The 22,118-nt window shown below is 36.2% G+C and overlaps 1 protein-coding gene across 1 annotated transcript in view; it reads right to left on the bottom strand.

The window, feature by feature from the left end:
* The window catches only part of galnt1 (UDP-N-acetyl-alpha-D-galactosamine:polypeptide N-acetylgalactosaminyltransferase 1), a 48,971-nt gene extending 31,511 nt beyond the window's left edge, over positions 1–17,460 (bottom strand). The window contains exons 1-3 of the mRNA XM_056249448.1: positions 17,336–17,460; positions 5,122–5,268; positions 1,398–1,566 (exon numbers count right to left, since the gene is read on the bottom strand). Of these exons, the coding sequence (XP_056105423.1) occupies positions 1,398–1,566; positions 5,122–5,260 (308 nt within the window). The 5' untranslated portion in view covers positions 5,261–5,268; positions 17,336–17,460. The remainder of the gene's footprint in view (positions 1–1,397; positions 1,567–5,121; positions 5,269–17,335) is intronic.
* Positions 17,461–22,118: the final 4,658 nt, after the last annotated feature.

Raw genomic sequence — 22,118 nt, 5'->3', positions numbered from 1 at the left:
TCACGCACTATGCACACACAGTAATCTGACCTCTACAACACACATTAACTGCCCATATTTGATGTGGCAAACTCACAGGTTAATAAGTGTTTAAATAACACTTAGGGTGAATGATTGCGACACGTCAAACAATTCACCACGCTACATAGTCCACAGTCAAGTCCAGACAACCTAACTTAGGTGAAAATACAGGGGAAAAGCATCTACCATATGAAATATTCAATCTTATGTAAATCTTAAATGTTCTGTAATAAGTTTAGATTCTTTGCAGTGTTCATGTAACATGCATTACTATAATTAATTACCCAACTGTACACTACCGTTCCAAAGTTTGGGGTCGGTAAAAGGTTTGAAATGTTTTTGAAAGAAGTCTCTTATGCTCACCCAGGCAGCATTTATTTGAACAAACATCAGTTATAGTGTAAAATATTATACCAATTTAAAATAACTCTTTCCTATTTTAATACATTTTAAAATGTATTTTATTCCTGTAACAGCAAAACCTAATTTTCAGCATCATTACTCCAGTCTTCTTCAGTGTCACACGATCCTTCAGAAATCATTCTAATATGCTGATTTGATGTTCAAAATTTTTTTTTTTATTATTATAAACATTGAAAAAAGCTGTGCTGGCATTAGTGTCACTTTTGATCAATTGAAGGCATCCTAGCTAAATTAAAGTATCAATTTATTTAAAGAAAAAAAAACAATGACCCCAAACTTTTGAATGGTAGGCTACTGTATATCTCGCTTTGTGAATTATGTGTGTACTTATTACATATGGACAGGCAAAAATTATCATGTTTACATTCTCAAATGTAAAGCTTTTAGATCAAAAAGTCTAATAAGTTTGTTACAAGGAACATAAAGTAGTATGTTCTTAGTTATAAGAGTTAGATCACATTCTTGTCAAGTTGAAAGTTGTGGGTCTGACGGTGTGTGTGTGTGTGTGTGTGTGTGTGTGTGTGTGTGTGTGTGTGTGTGTGTGTGTGTGTGTGTGTGTGTGTGTGTGTAAAGTTAGGTCATGACTGTGACTCTGTAATTGACACACTCTTATCTTTTAATTGAAAATGTTGATTCTATTGGTTTGCTTCAAACACAGCTGAGAAAAAATACTTCTCTGGTAATTAATCTGAGGGGCAGAAAATAAACACATTTCACGGATCAATGTTTACATTTCACTCCCTGCCACACACATTTCACTCAGTGAAGAGTGCACACACACACACACACACACACACACACGCTGTGATACGTCAGCCAATCTTTGTAAAGTCAAACACCAACCCTCACGGCTCAAAACATAACAATTAAGCCAGTTACAGGCTTAAAATTCATCTAATAAACAAAAACAATCTCACTTTAATGGTAGCGAATACACACATGCAGACACTCACCCCTCGAGTCGGACATCCGGTAAAGATCGGTTGAGTGCGATCATCTCACTGGCCATCAGGTTAAACTGATTTATCTTAAACATTTCCTTCATCTTCTCCTGCTGGTCTTTAGCGATGACCACTGGCTTTCCCATCTCCCCTGGGCCATCATGAGGCCTCTGAACCACAGCTGAAACACAAACACGCAGATTCAAGATTGTTCCCTTGGCTTTTGATTAAGTATGGGCATTTCTCCAACTATGGACACTTGTGAGAAACGCACATGCCATACTGTGGACTTTTAGAAAATAAACTCATCACACTCTCACTAGTTTATTTAATCTGTCCAATAGTGGATATACACACATCACCAGAGAATTCTGGGTTTTTTTTAAAGAATATTTTTACATGAAAAACCACAGCACCACAGTTGCATTTCCACCGCATCTCAAATTATGTATTTTGTGATTGGAACAACAGGCAAAAAAAAAAAGCCTGACTCCTTTGTCTTTCAAAGGCAAATTTGCACAGCTCATATTTTATGTAACCCAAATACACAATCAAATTAGACTGTGAAACTTTTTTGCATACATTGAAACTGCAGCTTGAATGGAAATGGGGGAGTAAAAATATTCTGTCCCCAAATCCCATAGAATATTTACATTAACATTTATTTACATAAAACACATTCATATTTTATCTCAGTCATGCTCTTCACTGACACTGGTCTCCTTGACAAACAAGTAAACAAACTTAAAAAAAAAAAAACATACATACATGGCCTAAAATTAACACTCGCCAAGCGCCACATGCGAGTAAAAATCAGTGTTGGCGAGTATATGAAAAAATATTTATGGCTGGTAAATTTTCTTGTCACAGTTAGTTGTAGACCCTCCACGCACACACAAGCATATATATATATATATATATATATGTTGAAATGTTTTCATGGTGTGTATCAGTTCTTTTTGAACATTTTCATCTCATTTGAACAAAACCGTGATAATACTGATAATCGTAATTTTGGTCACTATAATCGTGATATGAAATTTTCATACCGTTTCACCTCTAATGTTAGTTTTAATAAAACTTGACCAGTGTCTGAAGTTAAAGAAATCCCCATAAACATTTAAGTGTTTGCCCACAGAAAAGAATGTGTGGCCTCGATGTCCGTGCACAATTGTTACTTGTGCCATGTGTGTGTGAAGTGTGTGTTTTTGTAGATTTCGGGTGGGTAGATAAGCGCTGAGCTTTGATCATTAATAACTCAAAAAGCATGCTTTGGTGAGATTAAGGTCAGATTTGCAACCGTGTAAGAGATTACATCTGCTCTAAGAGGCAAACTGCCTGTTTGTAAGCCCTGTGTCGTGTGTGTCAGTGCGTACACTGTGTGTGTGTATGTACGGGTGTCAAGTGGGCAGGATTTAGCTGTTCGGACTGAGCGCATTACAAGGCAACTTTGTCCTGTTTCCCTGCTCCGCAAAATCCAATGGCTTTCATAAGGTATTCTGGGGGTAGAAATCGTATAATCATCGCTATAGAAACATACACAAATGTGCTTTATTAATATGGTAAGCAGATTATTTTAGGGTTATTGTTTCATGAGATGATGGCCAAAGTAAAGCAGCTCTTGAGTGACCACCCAGAACAAACCAAAGTGACCTGATACAGGGGTCAGACAAACGAAATCTTTGTAAGAGGATGAGCTTTCCCACTGCATTACCATCCAGTTCATACTTTTTTTCTCAGTGACTGTTCCTTCTAAAGCCCCGTTCACACTACAAGCGACACGATACCATTCATTTCAATGGGGAGCGGGCGATTTCCGGCGACACGCGCGACAGCGACCGTTGGCGACCGGTGGGGCGTGTCTGCCGAGGTGACAAAGTTGAGATCTGTTTAACTTTATGCAAATGAAGAGCGACTTTCGGGAGCGACAACCAATAGGAGTGAAGTCAGTGGAGCGCGTCACTCTTCAGTGCTGTCTGACCGAGGCAAGTTGAACGAGAAGCTCATTTTAGCAGTCAGAAACTGTCCTATAATTTATGATATATCTCCATCATAGACTGTAAAAAATAGATCTCCATGTGGTATTCACCGCACTGACTCCGTGCCTGAATGGTTTCGGGAACCCAGATAGATCGGTATTTGCCCGTTTGCTGCAGTTAAATAGCCGCGATGGCAAAGAGCACTCACTGTTTCTCGTTCATCTTTAATATTATGCATTTTATGTACTGATTCCATTTATATTTAGACTTTTCCTTCCAAAATGTTTGTTTGTAGCGGCAAGACAACATATTTGTTGTCTAACATAGAGTAACATCCGTGAATGTCACTCACAAACATTACTAGGCAACCAGTAGTGGGAACGCCCTCCAGCGCAGCCACCACTGGCGACCTGCAGCGACTTGAATCTTCTTTCTGCTCGTTTTAAAGTCTCTAAATCAACGGTTCTCAACTGGTTTTAATTCAGGATTCATATTTTACATTCATATCAAGTCTAATCACAGTACTTACATTTTTATCATATAAAAGTAATCTAAAATCTCCTTTAATCAAATATTAACATGTACTATTAAGACATTAACAACACAAAATATAGGGAAGCATTTTCTCCATATTTCTGGTTGATCTGTCTGTTAGAAGTCTGTCATTTTGCTTTTGAAACTCTGCTCATTTATATGGTTAGTGGCCACATCAGAATGGCCTTGCAAGCCACCAGTTGAGAAGCACTGCTCTTGATTTCTTCCATTCCTCATTCTCTCCATCCTCTAAAATAAGCTGCACAGCTGGAATGTGGTTGTATCCTTCAGATGATGTAGAGCCAATACAGCTCTAAAACTATCATATTATATTTCTACTCTTTTTCTCTCCCACAGAAATACACACAGTTCAATACCTACCCTCTTACTGTGTGTGTGTGTGTGTGTGTGTGTGTGTGTGTGTGTGTGTGTGTGTGTGTGTGTGTGTGTGTGTGTGTGTGTGTGTGTGTGTGTGTGTGTGTGTGTGTGTGTGTGTGTGTGTGTGTGTGTGTTGATGAGTGCTTTCTGTATTAGCTGTATTTGTGTTTTGAGTTATTTAGCTACAGTATACTTTGGGAACAAAAATGTCTGCAGAGGTGAGCTAAATCTGTCAAAATCTTCTTTTGGGAACATCCAGTGATGTCTTCAAATTGCACAAAAAGATTCATACAGTAAATAATAGGTTTGGGAACTGACAAATGGTTCTCATTTCTTTTACAATAACCAGAGAAGAATTCGGGTCGTATTCAACTTGAAATAAAGAACAAGATCTGGTACTGTTATGATGCAGCTACTTAAGGTTCATGTGACTTAAATCAGTGTAATTAGTGGGGTAAGGTTTGGATGTTGGGATAAGTCAGTTTTATATGCATACAGTATATATATATATATATATATATATATATATACACTGTATGCAAATACCATATATATATATGGTATTTCCACAATTGTATACCTATTTAAATGTTTTATTTGTCTATCCCGCAAATAAATAAATAAAAAGAAAATCTGTCAAAACATGTATTGAGGAGACAGCTGACAAAGAATTTACCATGGTAACCATAAAACTATATTAGCCACAATTCATTAAACATGAGATGACACAAAATAATAGAAATATTCCAAAATATTCTGTATTTATTTATTACAGAATTCAGTGCTTAAGAAAACAATTCTTTGTAATAATGCCAAAAAGTGTGTGTGTGTGTGTGTGTACTTACTGTCTCTCCCCGGCAATCCTCTCTCTTTTTTTTCATCACATTTGTTGCATTCGCTGAAGTAGAGAAGGATGAACATGTCTATCATCACCCACACCAGAGAAGTGGCCAGCACCACCTTACAGTACGCAAACTTCCTCATCTTCACACCTGAAAAACACACAAACACGCACAGTATGTTACACACAAACACAGGTGACAAGAAAACACTTGAAAAGTTGCCAGTGATATATCACACCTACAACCAGCAACCAGACACCATGGTTTAAAGCATACAGAAACCTGTTACAGCTTACAGTGAGTATACCAGCCTGTTTTAAACACCACACTCAAGCAACAAACATAGTATATCTATACAAGCCTCGAGGTTGAGTAATAGCTTACCATAGACAGCTACCTGGAAAAGTTACAAACACAGACACTTTATCATCTTCACACCAAAATAAAGCACTAGAGGTTTTCCAAAGAGACCATAGAGTGGACATATTATCACACTTTATACTTTTCCCTAAAGTCCATGGATAAAGTAATGTTTTCTTGCACCAAAAAAGTCTCTCTAAACCCTCGGAAAATAAATCTTGTAGAACAGTCTGTTTTTGCTAACGTATCTTTAAGACATATGTAAATGACCACTGTTATAACTGCCTAAGCTCTTTGCATGTAAAGGAACAACACCACCACCAATTTACTGAATACTTGAAATACTTTAAAAAGAGTAAGAAAAATCCATTGTTCCATTATTTTCTGTGACCTCCGTTAAGGGCAAACAACTCAAGCAATGAACGGAGAATACTAATAAGACAATTGACTCAATACACCACATTAGCAGATGATTCAGAGTAATTATTCCAAAAACTGCTCAAACAGAATCTCAGATTTGACCTTTGCCCTATTGGTGGGTGCAAATTCCGTTCTTTAACAGGGTTTCTTTAATCCAGCCATCTGCCTTCATTAATGAACTAGAAATGAATCTTTTATTAGCCAACTAGAAATGCAATGAGAAAAGGGGAGAGATGAAGAAGAAAATGAAAGGGAAGGAAGGATGATGTTCCTATGGGAGGTAAGCAGTGTGTGATATGCTTTGATAAGGGAGAGGTCATTATAACGTAATTACATGGCATCACCAATCACACTCTGAGAACTTGAAGCTCCAGTGAATCGCTACAAAATCAAACTAGTCCTAAAAATTCTAAACCAATTTGTAGAGCATAATCCTTCTCTACAAATACTTCATTCAGTAAATGTGTGTGTAAAAGTATGTCATATATATACTACAGGTCAAAAAAAGAATTACACCAGATTTAGAAAACCATTTCTTTATGTGGCATCCTATGACAGTGTGCCACACTCAAAGAAACATAAAGGGATAGTTCACCCAAAAATTAATGTCATCCAAAACCTGTATGGCTTTCTTCTGTTGAACACAAGACAAGATATTTTGAAGAAGGTTCAACTGTTTTTGTTGTGGTTCAAAACAACATTTGGACACACAGATCTTCATATGGACAAAAAAAAAACAAAGAAGAAAGAAAGACCAGGGTTGGAACAACATTTATTTATTCCAGTCCATTACAGACTCTCTTGTGCTGCATGTTTGAGTAGGAGGCTGTCTTGCACACTGCAGTTGACAAAAAAACAAACCTGAAAGACTCTCCTCAGTGACTCTCTCTCTGGAGAGCCGTACCAAACTTCTGTCATTGTCCCCGTCCAACTGTATCTCTAGAGTTTGAAGTCTTTGGGCTCAAGGGAAGAGGGAAATCTGCTTAAGACAGTCAATTTGAAGGGGACAGAAAGCCATCAAAAGACAAAAAGAAACACTGACCACTGCCATCCTGTCACTCTTCTTTATTTTCTGGCCCACCCATTAATCAAAGTTATATGGCACACTTTTATGATTCACAAAATCTCAAACACACTCTTTAAAGTGTGTACATGACTTGTTGCTACTTTAGTTTAATTAAGAAGATAATGAATGTGGTAACATGATCTGACTCTGTTTAGAGAATAACAAAATAATTAATATGTACTTCTTATTAGTTTTATTTATTTATCCATATATGACCATTTATATATCGTGTCACATAATTCTAATATGTTTATATGGTGCTGAAGAATTATTTCTCTCATATATATATATATAGGGCCAGCACTAGCATTTTAGACCCTCTGCTTTAAAACAAACCAAAAGAAATTCATTCTTTTTTTATCAACACTTGAATGTAGGTAATTTTCATAAGAAAAAGCTTCTTCTTTTTTCAGCATAAAGCTGAGAAAATCACGTAGAAAGAGTAGATCGAGTCCATCAACAATCCCAACGCTTCACAGTCTTATGGCACTTCCTGGGTCGACATTTCATTCAGTAATTAGGCCATTTTGATTTATATGCTGTTTATTGTTGATGATCGCATTATTTTTACATATGAGATTACTACTTCTTTGCCTGTGTTTTGATCTGGAGATACTGTATTCGTTCAGGAGATGCGTAATAGCGCCCCTACCTTATAACAGTGATAACACAGAAAGCCGTAAAAACTCGTCATTGGCAGGGAAGCGTTTTCTAATAAATGACTAGATTTAATTTATTAAAAACAAAATCTTACTAACTGCAAACGTTCAAACTTAAAAAATAAAATTAAAAAATAAAAAATACTTACGTATTTTGTGTTTATAAATATACTGTATTACTCTAGTACAGGGTTAGTAATTACATCTAAGTGACAGTGTCTGTGCGCTAATATGCACAGGTGCGACTATTAAGAGATATATAAACGGAGCAGTACGATGTTAAAGTAGTCAAAGCCTTGCCAAAATCCTCTGGCATCTGATGTCTCTGAGGGGGTCTCACCAGCAGTCAAAGAGTTTGTGTGTGTTGAGCTCAAGGTTATGACTGGCACAGCAGTAATGCCACTGTTCTGGTGGCCCTCGTCCATCACAGTGGCAACGCCAAAGGCCCCTGCCCACGCCAGCTGGGCAAGACATTCATCACCGTGACAACACACACACACACACACCTGAGTGAGCACAGGCCTGAAAGATGAAAACAGACACACATATCCCTAGTGCAACCGGCCCACAATGGCAAAGTGTGACATCATTAACCTAAACTAAATATCACATTAAAAAAACAATTACAATATGTCATTCTACGGATAAAAATTAATGAAAATACAATACCATCTAAACTCTTTACAAAACAGTTTGAATAAAATCTCTCTCTTCACCCTCCTGTTCTCTTACGCACAGTCCTTTTGTTCCATTCACCCATACTATATGTGCAAAACACACTTCCTTGGACAAACACCATTGTCTTATAAGCAGTGGACAGTAATTTTTTCTCAGGGTGATGTATGTAAAAGAATATTTGCATGACTCCGTGATATAGCTTGAGCATCCGGACAGCAATTAGGTCATGTGAGAACATTGTGACATAATTTTATTCATAGAGGTAACAACACATACACACTGATGCCAGATACAGCTATCACTCTTCTTCTAAGTACTTAATCTAGTTACGTAAACACAAGAGTTTGCCCCTATAAACAATCACCATCCGAAGAGAACTACAAGTATAACATTACTTTCTCAATGCAAGTTCTGCACCTGCAACCCCCTTAGCAAATATCAGAGCGGGACTGTGATTGTTCTTTTAAGGTTGGTGTTTCACTTCCTGTGTTACTTCCTGCAAGGGCTTCTTAACATGTCTTCACGTAATGCAATATTCATGCTGTTTCTGATACTGAGACAATGGACAGGCACACCACCTGTGTGTGTCACATGCTGGGGGGGGGATTCCTGTTCAACACGCCACACACAAACTTGAATATGAGTTAGCCTTCGATCATACAAACAAATCCAGTACATAAAACGGATAACATGAGAGTAACAGACAGAAATGAGGGGGGAAAGGGACACAGGAAGAGAACGAGTGAAAGATAGAGAAGTCACATTCTAAAGCAGAGAGCCTCTTAACAACTCTGGCTGGCAGGAAAACAGATGGGCGCAGAAACCCGCTCACTTGCTCGCACCCCTGGTCGCATCACACACACACACACACACATCGAGATGTGAGACGGGAGGGTAATTAACTTTCTTTGGCTGTTGCCGTCTGTTAGAGAAAAGCAAATTAAACCCCTACAGCATCTCCTTATTCCTATTCACAGTCCCTCCATCTTTCTCCCTACGCCTCCACCTCTGTTATCTCCCTTTCGAAATGTTTCTGTGAAGTTCTCCTATTTCAGACACACACTAGCACAATGGAGAAAAGAGAAAATGTCATCTGAGATTATGATATCTCTGCGAAAGCCACTGTATCTCCTCATGCACTATTTATATCAAATATACATAGAGAAACAGACAGATAGAACAATACAGTTGTAATCAAATTATTCAACCTCCATTGCAAATCAGGTTTATTGACAAAATTTGCAGAATTTCAGCTGTTTGCAATAAACAAATCAAACAAAAGTAATTGAAATGGCTCAACACAACAAATGTTTCAAGTGGTTTCCCTAAATTCACCCTTTTGCTGTTATGACCTGCTGCGAACAGGATGTATAACCAGACACCAGCTTCTAGTAGCGTTTCTGAGGAATCTTAGCCCATTCCTCATGAGCAATGGCCTCCAGTTCAGTAATATTCTTGGGTTTGCGTGCTGCAACCGCCACCTTGAACCCCATTGAAAATCTCTGGCTGGATTTGAAGTCAGGTGACTGTGGTGGCCACTGAATCTTCCAGAAATTCGTATGCAACAAAGCCTTGGTGGAATTTGTCCTGTTGGAAGGTCCAATGACGCCCAAGCTTCAGCTTCCTCATTGACGGCATGACGTTTTCTCCAAGTATTTCCTGATACTTCAATGAATCCATCTTGCCTTCCACACACTGCAGGTTTCCAGTGCCAGATGATGCAAAGCAGCCCCAGAGCATCACTGAGCCACCACCATGCTTAACTGTAGGCAGTGTTCTTTTCAGCATATTCTTCATTCTTCTTTCTCCAGACATACCGCTGATCCATAGGGCCGAAATGTAAATGCAAATATGAAGAATGAAAGATAGATTGACAGACAGATAGAACAATATAAAGAACCATAGACAGAACAACAAACAAAACAACATATAGGAAGCATAGGCAGAACCACAGATAGAACGACAAACAAAACCATATAAAGAATGACAGATAGAATGACAAACAAAAAAATATGAAAAAAAGACAGACAAAAACTAGACGGACAGACGGACATACAGACAGACAGATTGGATTGCACGTCTGTTCCACAGAGCCTCAGAGTTCCTTTTTTTCATTCGTGAAAAACTCAATATGGCGTCTACACTTACTACAGTCAAGACTCCATTTGCACACTCAGTTCATGCAGGTCTTGACTTCAGTGCGACATTGAATTATGCATATTAGATTAGTCCATCCCAAACAGCAGCCGGATAAACCAATTACAAGGTTGATGGTATTACAGTACGAATGGGTCATAAAAATCGAACGGGCTACGCTTTATCAGATTTCAGCTCAACTAACATGCGTGTTAACTGCAGGAGCGCACATCCCCGCTGCATGCACTGCATGCGTCCAAACGCTCTGGGTGGGTAATAGTCATCTGACACAGCTCTATTTTTGTGTGCATAGCATATGATCCATGTGTGATGTGATTCCAGTCTTTTTCAATTAGTAAGCTTGTCAGTTCAACTTAAATATGCATTATGTAGGCTACACTGAGGATCACATGATTAAAATCTGTGTTATCTAGTCATCGGCCCTCTTCAGTAGGTCTTCTCTTCAGACTGTTGATAGTTGCATGACACAAACAACTGCTGCATTTAACATATTTCAAAGGAACAAAGCCAGTTCAGTTATAGGAAGGTCAGGGCCATCAGAACCTGGGAATGAGGAATAGCATTGAATAATTGGACTGAATTTGAGACACTGTCCATCCAGAATCACACTTTGATCAAATACTCTACAGAATTCACATTGTTTTTGGTACTGGTACCAGGCTTTGTAACCATGTCCAGGACATATATCCACACATAATAAAATAATTTAATGAATCAATTCTTTAAAAAAAAACAATGGTTATTTTTTTTTATTTTTTTTTTAAATCGATGTGTTGTCTAATGCACATTTGAAAGACCAGACCATCTTAGCTTTTATAGTTTTTGTCCCAAAAATATTTCACATTTGCTAAAAAGTATCCTCTTCATACTGTACATCTCTGAAAGCAAAACATAGCAACAAAAACCACTACAGCACTTTCCCAAACACCTGTAGCACTTCAAAAAATCATTTGCATAAATCGTGATGAATGGATTTGTTGGGATAGATGTGCAAAGAAGGCTGATGATTCAGTGACAAATTAGAGTGTCCCGTGAAATACAACAGTATTAAAATTGTAGCTCTAAAAACACACTGTAAATAAATAAATAAATACATTTTTCAACATTAATAAAAAATAATAAATGTTACCTTAGCATCAAATCAGCATATTAGAATGATTTCTGAAGGATCATGTGACACTGAAAACTGGAGTAATGATGCTGATAATTCAGCTTTGCCATCACAGGAATAAATTACATTTGAAAATATATTAAAATGAAACCCAGTTATTTTAAATTGCAAATAATATATTTTACAATATTAACAGCCATTATGCTCTATTTATAATATGTTGTAGTTCCACAGTTAGACACTGGGTGGAGTGTGGGTTTTAATAGGTATCTGGGTAGCCAGAGAGCTGAAGAGATGAAATATAATGTGTTTTGGCATCGGAACTGTGACAAATAAAGGGATAAATGCAGTACTGGACTGAAAGCGTCTTGTTTGAATCTCACGCGTCAGAAATAATCCTACAACACCTCTACGTGACAAGAAGGTCATTGTTGCTACAAGTACTTTTTACTGTATTTTAATCAAATAAATGCAGTCTTGTTGAGCATAAGAGACTGCTTAAAAAAAAGAAAAAAAAAACTAACCCGAATTGTAGTGTATTTCATATACATCAAAAAAAAAAAAAACTCTCTCTTTTTTGTTTTAAAAAAAGAGAGAGGAAAATTAGTTTAGAGAGTAACAGACATTTAAATAGACAACCAAATAAACCTCAATGTAGAAAGACAAGCCACCTACTGTGAGAGCAAAAAAAAAAAAAACTGATTTGGACAGACTCCAAGTATGAGAGGGAGATAAAGAGAGAAAAGTTTCCTGAAATGATATTTCATCAGATATTCAGGAGAGTTGTTAAAAAAATGTTCAAGATGTGGAGGTTCATGACTGTGTGTGTGTGTGTGCGTGAGTGAGATCATAAAACATCAAAGAAAAAAAATCTGCAGGATGGAGCTGCCAGACTTCGTTTCATAATTAACACAAAAGCGAGATACAGTCCTGCATAATGAACTCTCTGTGAATGACAGCAAAAGAATCGCGGCTGTTTAACAGACCCAGACCAGTTATCACAGCGAGCTTAAGTCTCCTAATGACTCCTGCAGAGCACGGCCAGCTCCTGCTCTAAAGAGACATTCAAGTCTGTGTAAAACTTCTGCTATCAGTTTTGTGTGGGAATCACTTCTGTTTCTGCCACTCATATTTGCTTTTTGTAGTTCAGATATTACATACTTTGACAAGACATAAATGTGTGTGACAGTGTTAAAGAGTAACAAGGCAAAAAGTAGTGATGTTACTGTATTTATATGCAATTATTATATTAAGTGTGTATATTCATTCCGAACGGTCGCAGCATAGACGTCACGGTTCGGTGCATACAGTCAAAAGACGTATAGTCAGTCATAGGCGATCCACAGTACAATCCAGAAGCGGACATGAGCGGTAATGCAACACGGTTTGCTAACCACCACAACAGGAAATAGAGCAGAAGAAGAAGAGACGATCTATTCACCAACCCAAAACAAGATTGGCGCCTCGCCATTGGCCTATTCGCTGATTTTCGCTTAATTTATCCACGGCATCCTGTTTGTTTTCTTTATTTTGCAAAAGCACAATGTTTTGTTTTTATTGTGAGTACATCCTTTACAGTTTCAAATGATACTCTTATCTGTATGACCATAAATATTTATTTATAGAGTATTTTAAGTTGTTTCCGCTGTTATAAGACAAAATCATTTGGCATTTGTGTCGTGAAAGTCTCACTACTACAGTCCAGTCCAGTGATGAAATATGTGTGTCCTGGATAGCGGCGCGCGTTATTCGTCAGCGTTTTTCAACGCGTTTTTTGTGTTCACACGATGAGCCGAGTGAACATGGAAATTCATTCCCTGACATTAGATGGCGCTTAATGTAAACAGAAATAGTCCTATTTTGTAGTCGCTGTCGCGTTTGTCATAGTTCTTTATAGGCTATTTTTCTCCTTCTCTCTCATCTTTCCGTGATTTCTTGAAAAAGCTTAATACTAAACTGTGCATCCGCCATTGTCACTCTCATGTGCCTAAGTTTCTCTAAGTTTTGTTTTTCTCTAAGTTTTGTTTTTCCTTATTCTATTTATTTTTTACTTTTATATTGCAAGAGGTGCTTTTCACTTGTGTAGCTGATTGTGACCAAATACCTTTTTTTTTTTTTTTACCAGCAATGCAAAAATAATATGACCTGTTTTCTGCTTAGTACACTAAAGGAGTCTGAACTGTACCTCAGGGGGACTAAATGCCGCTAGGTGGAACTGTAATTTGCACCACTGTCTGTTCAAAATAAATGAAAAGAAACCTAGCATTGGGGATTTGTTGCTTTTTCCTGTTGTATCCTGTATACACACAACACACACACAAACCTGGTTTCATTTTGAGATAGAGATCACTGAAAGTAAAGATAACTTGCACTTATGCAAGTAAGATTACATGTTGATTCAGTAACCACAGTGACTGATTCAGAGAGTTCGTTCAATGAAGGTTTCGTTATACTGATTCAAACTGAGACTTTCTGAATGATTCATTAAAATAACCACATTTGTTTTGGTAATACTGGTTGCTAGGTATGATTTGTTTATTTGCGTGCAGCTCAATAGAAAGATGTTCTTTCTTGCAATTATTCAGTGGCACAGTTCCTTTACACACTTAATTTTGACTACAAGCTTATAACTCAAATAACCACTGGTGTGTGAAGGGCACTGTGTGTGTGTGTGTGTGTGTGTGTGTGTGTGTGTGTGTGTGTGTGTGTGTGTGTGTGTGTGTGTGTGTGTGTGTGTGTGTGTGTGTGTGTGTGTGTGTGTGTGTGTGTGTGTGTGTGTGTGTGTGTGTGTGTGTGTGTGTGTGTGTGTGTGTGTGTGTGTGTGTGTGTGTGTGTGTCTGTGTGTCTGTGTCTGTGTGTGTGTCTGTGTCTGTGCAGTATGAAAAATTTCCCATCCATCCTGACATAGTAAAAACTAATGTCCTTAAATAAACATACTACAAAATCCAAAGTCAGCACTTGAGCAAAAACAGATGAAGAAAGAGAGTAAAAGGAGGAGGATGTAGTTGAAGAGATGGATGATTCTCACTTTCCCATAAATCCCATGTGTGTTTATGGGGATGGGCCAATCGGTAAAGTAACTATAACAGGATCCCTGTTTTCAGAGGTCTGCAGTATTTCCCAGAATGCAACAATAGTGCACAATGTAACAGTCTAATTTCAGAAACCGGTAGTAAGGGGGGATGTCACTGACTCTGAGACAAAGTGCGAGTCTGTGGTGTGTGTGTGTGTGTGTGTGTGTGTGTGTGTGTGTGTGTGTGTGTGTGTGTGTGTGTGTGTGTGTGTGTGTGTGTGTGTTTCAAGGGGCTTGAAATAGACAGACATAGTGAACAGAAAACTCTCAAGGCTTTATGTTTCTATTCTCAGCTAAAAACAAAAAAATGCTTTCCTACTTTTTGGGTTTAAGAAATTATCATCATAAAAAGAGGAAAGTAAGAGGAAATAATGACGATCTCACAAAGGAACAACTGAGGGAGGTCCATTTTAAGCCTGATGCATGTAGAGCATCTACACTGAATAGTCAAATTTGGTGTTGAAATAGGACTGAGATACAACCACGGTTCCCCAAAGCCTGTGTTTGCAACTTCCTCTTCCTCTCACAGATGATTACATGCCTCGAGCACAGGCTCTTTCAAACCAGCACTGCTAACAAGCTACACACACACAAAGACTCACAAAAGAACGGAAAAAAGGGGTGACGGAGATGGAGGGAGCTGTGATGCAAAAACTGCATCCAATGCAGAAAACAAACACAAATTGATTACCAATGCAAAGTCTGGCAGAAACAACAAGTACAATTAAATACTTCAATTTGCAATCATTCAGCCATTTTGTGGTGTAACCCAGATCAATATGCATTACTGTCTATTTAAAGTTTAGACTGCTATGCACACACACACACTCACATTAAACCAAACTGCTGAAAATATCAACAAGACAGTTAGATTTTTATCTGAATAACAATTTCATTTTTTTCTTTTTGAAATATGAAGATCACATTAAAACATACTTTAAAAGTTGTTCTCATCTCTTCATTATTACATTCCACTACTTTAAATGGCTTAGATTTTATTGTTTTGCATAAACCATTTGATTTGGTTTCAAATTGATTCCAGTTTGTTTGAAATTATAACTGTCCAATATTGTGGCTAATTTCTATAGCACCGAATACTATTGCCCATAATTTAGAATTAGGATGTAATGTTAAATTATACAAAAAGTTTGAAAATATGATTTAATTGTGTGTATATTGAAAAAATAAAATGCCAGCTGTGAATTTATCCTTAGTAAGACAAGAGTCTGCCATTTTATACCAAAAATGGCATTTCCACCACCACAGACTGCTAAAATATAATATATAATATGAGACGTGGTGGAAACAACAAAGTGGTGGAAATGTTGCTTATTTTAAAGGGGTGGGGTGGGGTGGGGTGGGATGAGTAAGAAAAGAAAACAATGACCACATTTTCCTGTAGCATACTACATGTGTATACACTGTTGGACAAATTAAATAAACTAGGGGGAGTGTGAAAAAAAAAGTGTGTTTACAGATATTTCATTTTTTAAAAGTCCAAAGGGCCAAAAGAGCCCAGAAGTGACAAAGAATTTCCCCTTGGGGATTAATAAACCATTACGGTAACACTTTATAATAACTACACGCTAATAATCATTAGTTAAGCATGAGTAAACAGTTAATTCATCAAGCATTAATAGACATTAATAAGCAGTTTATAAATACAGCTATAAATGCTTTCTTCTTGATTTACAAGCATATCTATAATTTGTTTAATACTTGTATTTTCATCCTTTATTAATGATCAATTTATTATTTCTAAATGAATAATTGCATTTTTTATAAACCAGTTATTTCAGTGGTTCATAAGATTACTTAGAACGTGTAAGTAAATAATTAATAAACTATTTAAATGTACATTCATACATCTTATTATTCAGACATATAGTGATGGTTACTTAGTGTGTTAATAAATGCTTTATTAACATGTATTTATGCTGTAATTCAGGGTTAATTCGGGTAGTTATAAAGCATTTAGTAGTGGTCAGTTAACTATGATTGTGAGCTCATCTAAAGTGAGGACTATTCATTTCTTGTAAAGCATTTATAAAGGAGATTTAAAGGCTGTTAAATATTTCTATGTTCTGTATCACTGTGTTGTGTTTGTTACATTTTACTGTTTAGAAGATTGATGCTCCTTCAAATCTCATTTATAAATGCTTTACAAGGCATGAATAGTTCTCACTTTAGATTAGCTCACAAAATAGTTAACTGACCACTACTAAATGCTTTATAACTACCTGTATTTACTACATTTACTTACACTTTCTAAGTGATCTTATGAATGACTGACAACTCTTGTTTGTAAATAATGCTATACTTCATTTAGAAATTATTAATTGATCATTAACAAGGTATGAAAATACAATTATTAAACGCATTATAGATATGCTTATAAATCAAGAAAAAAAGCGTTTATAGCTGTATTTATAAACTGCTTATTAATGTCTATTAATGCTTTATAAATGATGAATTAACTGTTTACTCATGCTTAACAAATGATTAATAGCATGCAGTTATTATAAAGTGTTACCAGTATGGCTACTACTTTCAGACACTATATGTGAACTGCTTCATCGTCACACTAAAGTAACTATGCATTGTGAGTAAAACTGAGCTGATATTAATTCACTTTATATAATAAAGAATAATTACATAATGGCATAATTGTCTGCTGTAAGTTCAATGCGTACCTGTTGAACTGAGGTCAGAGTGGGTGAAGGAAGGCGGTCTCGTATCCTACAGCGCAGGGGCTCCAGATGAGGGGAGGAGCTTGAGGTCCCGCCACAGAAACCTGTTACTCACGCATGCTCCCTGTAACAAACAAAGTCGACTGTTAGAGGGATTACACTGTGTAACAGTAACACTACATTGACCACACATTTATTAGTGATAAGTACACTATAGATATACACTATACACTATATGATAAGTACACACTAGAAGCTGAGCTGATTAATCGGCTGATTTTTGGCCAACATGAGATTATTACTTTATCAGATAATCCTTGCGAATATTTATAAATCTATATAGTTCTGTCAATGAATAAATTACGTTTTTAAGTTGAGTAAATATTAAAATAAGCATTCATCAAAATGAACAAATCCCTTGTGTGCTATATTAAATACACTTGTTAAAATGCTATTGATCCAGCATTTGGATAATAAATGCCTGTCACCATCTATACCATTACACTAATTTGAATAAAAAAAGACAGAAATAACAATCATCAAAGTCCACATTAGGTGCAGCATTTTAGGCAGAGCCTGAGATTTTATGTACATACAAACACATAATCCCTCGTTTATGTGTGTTCGTCTCTAAATCCCAAAAAAATGATTCCTTTTTCATAAGATGTCCCACATTTTCCTTTTAAAAAAGGTTTCAAGAGAAATAAAGAATGACCATTACCAACGATGATTAAGTTCCAGACTCATGGGAAATCAAAAATCTCTTTATAAAAATTAAGCAGCCGCATTTAGCGTTCTACATGTAAATCTATCAAATGTAAAAAAGAAGAAAGTCATGATCAGAAATGACTGCATGATTATTTCAGACAGCCTCTTCTCCTCCAAGTTAGTGGCCTTTCCACACTAATATAATCTTTTCCTATCCTTCAATACCTCCTTCTCATGATTATCAACTGAAGTGTTTGTGTGTGAGTGCATAGTGTGTGAGTTTGTAAAGATGATGGCATCAGAATCAGTTGTTCCAGGTTATTCTCCTATATGTGGCTCAGGCATACTGCATTCTGAGCTAAGATGAATAAAAGATCAGCATGCAAGCTCAACATCTCTTTTAGATGGAGAGTGACACTCGCACACATTAGCAGAAGGTCTTGAGCGAGGTGGTGGTCATTGAGCCGCTACGCTTCATCAAAAGCACTTCTCTAATCCTTCAAACATTGTACAGGCCTTTCCACAGTCCACCACACACACACACGGCACATCAAAACCCAGAGACTGTGTTTGTTAGACAACTTCCCAAAAGCCTGATTGTGTTTCTGAGGTGTGTGACACTGCTAGTGCTAGCGCCTTTGCCAGGAGCCATGGAAACGGCTGCTAGGTGAACAAAGGCCCAATTAAAGACTCATCTACTGTGGGCAGGTCACCACGGCAACAAACAGTCTTTATATCCATCACAATATTCAGACACACACACACACACACATGCACATATTCAAGATGTTTCATACATTTTTCTAGCATTTTATTTTAGTTCACATTTTAGTCAGTTTCTTGTAATGATTGTAGTTTTAAATGACTTTTTTTTTTTACAATAAAACGATGCAAATTCAAGCTGTAATTCAAAATAATTATATATTAATTACATGTTGTTTATTAGCATTACTCAGAATTGAATGTACTTTATCATTAGTCTGTCCATTTTCACCAGTATGATGTGGATACAACGCACCTGATGTACAAAGTAAACAACTCAACTTTTTAAAAATGATCAATTTACTCCCGATTCTCTTAGCGTTTACGCTGTCATTTTTAACACCGAACCTAAAAATACAAAACAAACAAAAAAAAACAAAAAAAACTGCTTTTATGACGTATATTTTGCGACGGAACTTACCGAAAAACCCTAAAAGAGACCCTAAAAAGGACAGATTTTTTTTTTTAACATTTCGTGTACTGCTTTATTGTATTTGTATGTTCAGTTTTTTTAGTTACAAGAAAAAGTTATTAAACCTGTTATAGCACGACAACACTTTTTTTTTGCAACTTATTTCAATATCGTGATAACATCGTATACCGTGATAAAAGCTTCAGCGATTCTCGCAACATGAAAACGTTATACCCGTCACATACGTTATTTATTATAAAAGCCAAATGAAACTGAAACTACCGGTGTGTGGGAAATGTGATAAATACAAATAAACTTGGGCTAACATGCATCTTTCATTTGGCACACATTCAAATGTGTGTGTTTTGAGCATGTTCTGCGTGCTTGACACTAACTGCATTAATAAGACACTTTGGAATAAAGTTTCAGATTTCAGATTATTAAAAAAACGCGTCTTAAAAAAGATTTAAGTTGATAGTATACTTACTATACTTGGTATAATTTCTATCTTTTCTTTTCTTTTATGTGTATCTTTTCTATAATTTCTATTTCTAAATTCCTGTTTATTGTGAAATACGTTAACACAGGACAGAAATGTATGTTTACCAAACCATTTTATAAGCATTTAAGACTTTTATTTTGCAAATGACCTTCAACTGCCTGTGAAATGAGTCCAACTGCTGAACACTGAATTGGCAGTCATATTTAAATATGCTGATTACCATGACATGTTCTAAATTATCTGTTTGCATCTTAATTTCCATAAACGGTCTCAAAATGAAGGACTCGGTGGAGTTTCGTTTTGTTTTTTGAACACGTCTACATGATAGATCACTCTGTTGTATTTCAAAAGAGTAAGGAAAATCACTTTTCCATGATATGCCCCTTTAAAACAAAATAAATGTAAATGGTTAATAAATGATAAGGCTAATGTGACTACTAACTTTCCACCTAACTAAATCCACCTCTCTTTCTCACCTTATCCAGCCTCACTTCCTCCCTCATATGAGGCTTTGTAAATCTCTCTTTGTAGAGAACAATTATCAGTATACTATAAAAATGTGTAAGGCAAATGACCAGACAAACCACACATGGACATGCTGAAACATGCTACTACTAGTGCATTTCAGCATATAAAATGTTCTCAGGCAGACAGTGTGCCCACACACACAAGCCTTCTCACGCAGCATGTCTACCCTTTATTTTCACTGGACACAAAAGACCCACAAAAAGGAACTAACATGAACCCTCCTGCAAACACACACATGTAATAAAACACTAAGGTGACACTGTGTTTCTCAATGAAGATCAATTCACTTTTCAACAGCAAGGCTCCTGGACTACATTGATCACAAAAGCACTTACTCTTCCCTCTTTAACACTATCACCCTCAGAGAGCTGCACTCCTCAGGTGAGCTGACTCGCTGCCCTATTAACACACATTATCTCACACACAAAGCAACACCTGCTGTGACACATATGTAAATGTCTGTATCAGTATTTTTCCAAATTAGACAGTAAAGTCAATTAAATACACTAATATACTACATTGGTTATATCCGTCCAATACCATATCATCAAGAAAAAAATAGATAGGCCTACATATTTTAAGATTCAAAATGTACATTTATATGTATAATATGTTTACTACCGTGGCGTTCAATAAGAACTTTTAAAGAAATTAATACATCACATATAGGGGTGGGCGATATACCGGTAGACAATTAACTGGTAGAAATTTGTCAGAGATTTGAACTATATCCTCTCTATCGCGGTTATGCACTCATGTGCACTCATTTCAAATAAACTGTTCTTTTGAACTTTCTATTAATCAAAGAATTATAAAAAAAAAAAATATATATATATATATATATATATATATATATACATACTGTTGGGGAAAGAATTTTCAAAAGTAGTGCATTATATTGCCTTACTCCCCAAAAAAGTAACTAATTGCATGACTTTGATAGTTTTTATGAAAAGTAATGTTACACATTACTTTTGCGTTACTTTTTCTTACCTGGGCTGGGCTTGCTTGTTTGTTTTTTAATAACAATAAAAAAAAAGTTATGTTTTTGGCAAATTTTAAGGCCCTTTCACACCAAAAATGAAATGAATAAGCCTCAGGCTGAAGGAAATGCATATTTACGCCTGTACAGTAGAGGGCTCCGCTCAAACAAACCTTTCAGCTGCTGTTATTCTGGATTAAAGAACAATAGGATACAGGAGAAGGAACTTCAACACTCTTATTACTAAATATAATCTAAAAATATAATTTTTACTTATTTAGTATGGTTGAATTAGATCATTGAAGGTCATTGAAGGTCAGCAGCAAAGACATTGGTTAATAAAGTGAGATTAAATACATGAGTATATTTGTATAATTTAATATAGTTAATTATAAAGGGTTTGCATACAATTCTGAGACCGTTTTTATTCATTTTGAGTAATACTGAATGTTTTTCGTGCAAGTGAGATGAGTAAATGTATTAGTCTAGAACTAAAATAACCATCTTGTATACACAGTGCACACAACACCTCACTTTATTTCTCTCAACATGGGGACAGGAGCTGTCAGTCAATAAAAGTGAAAAAGTAACTAGAGTTACTTATTTGAAAAAGTAACTTAGACATTTTGTTATAAATTGAAAAAGTAATGTGTTACTTTACTAGTTACTTGAAAAATTAATCTGATTATATAACAGTATAGATTAGTAAATTTTTACTTTAGAAAATAAATGCATTCAAGCATGTATGCATGTATGAATATAGTATTATTTGTATCTGTTTTTTAATATATATATATATATATATATATATATATATATATATATATATATATATATAGAGAGAGAGAGAGAGAGAGAGAGAGAGAGAGAGAGAGAGAGAGAGAGAGAGAGA

The sequence above is a fragment of the Rhinichthys klamathensis genome, unplaced genomic scaffold (assembly GCF_029890125.1).
Source record: "Rhinichthys klamathensis goyatoka isolate OS25496 unplaced genomic scaffold, OSU_Roscu_1.1 h1tg000060l_1, whole genome shotgun sequence".
NCBI classification, from domain to species: Eukaryota; Metazoa; Chordata; class Actinopteri; order Cypriniformes; family Leuciscidae; genus Rhinichthys; species Rhinichthys klamathensis.
This window is presented reverse-complemented; position numbering and strand designations above follow the sequence as displayed.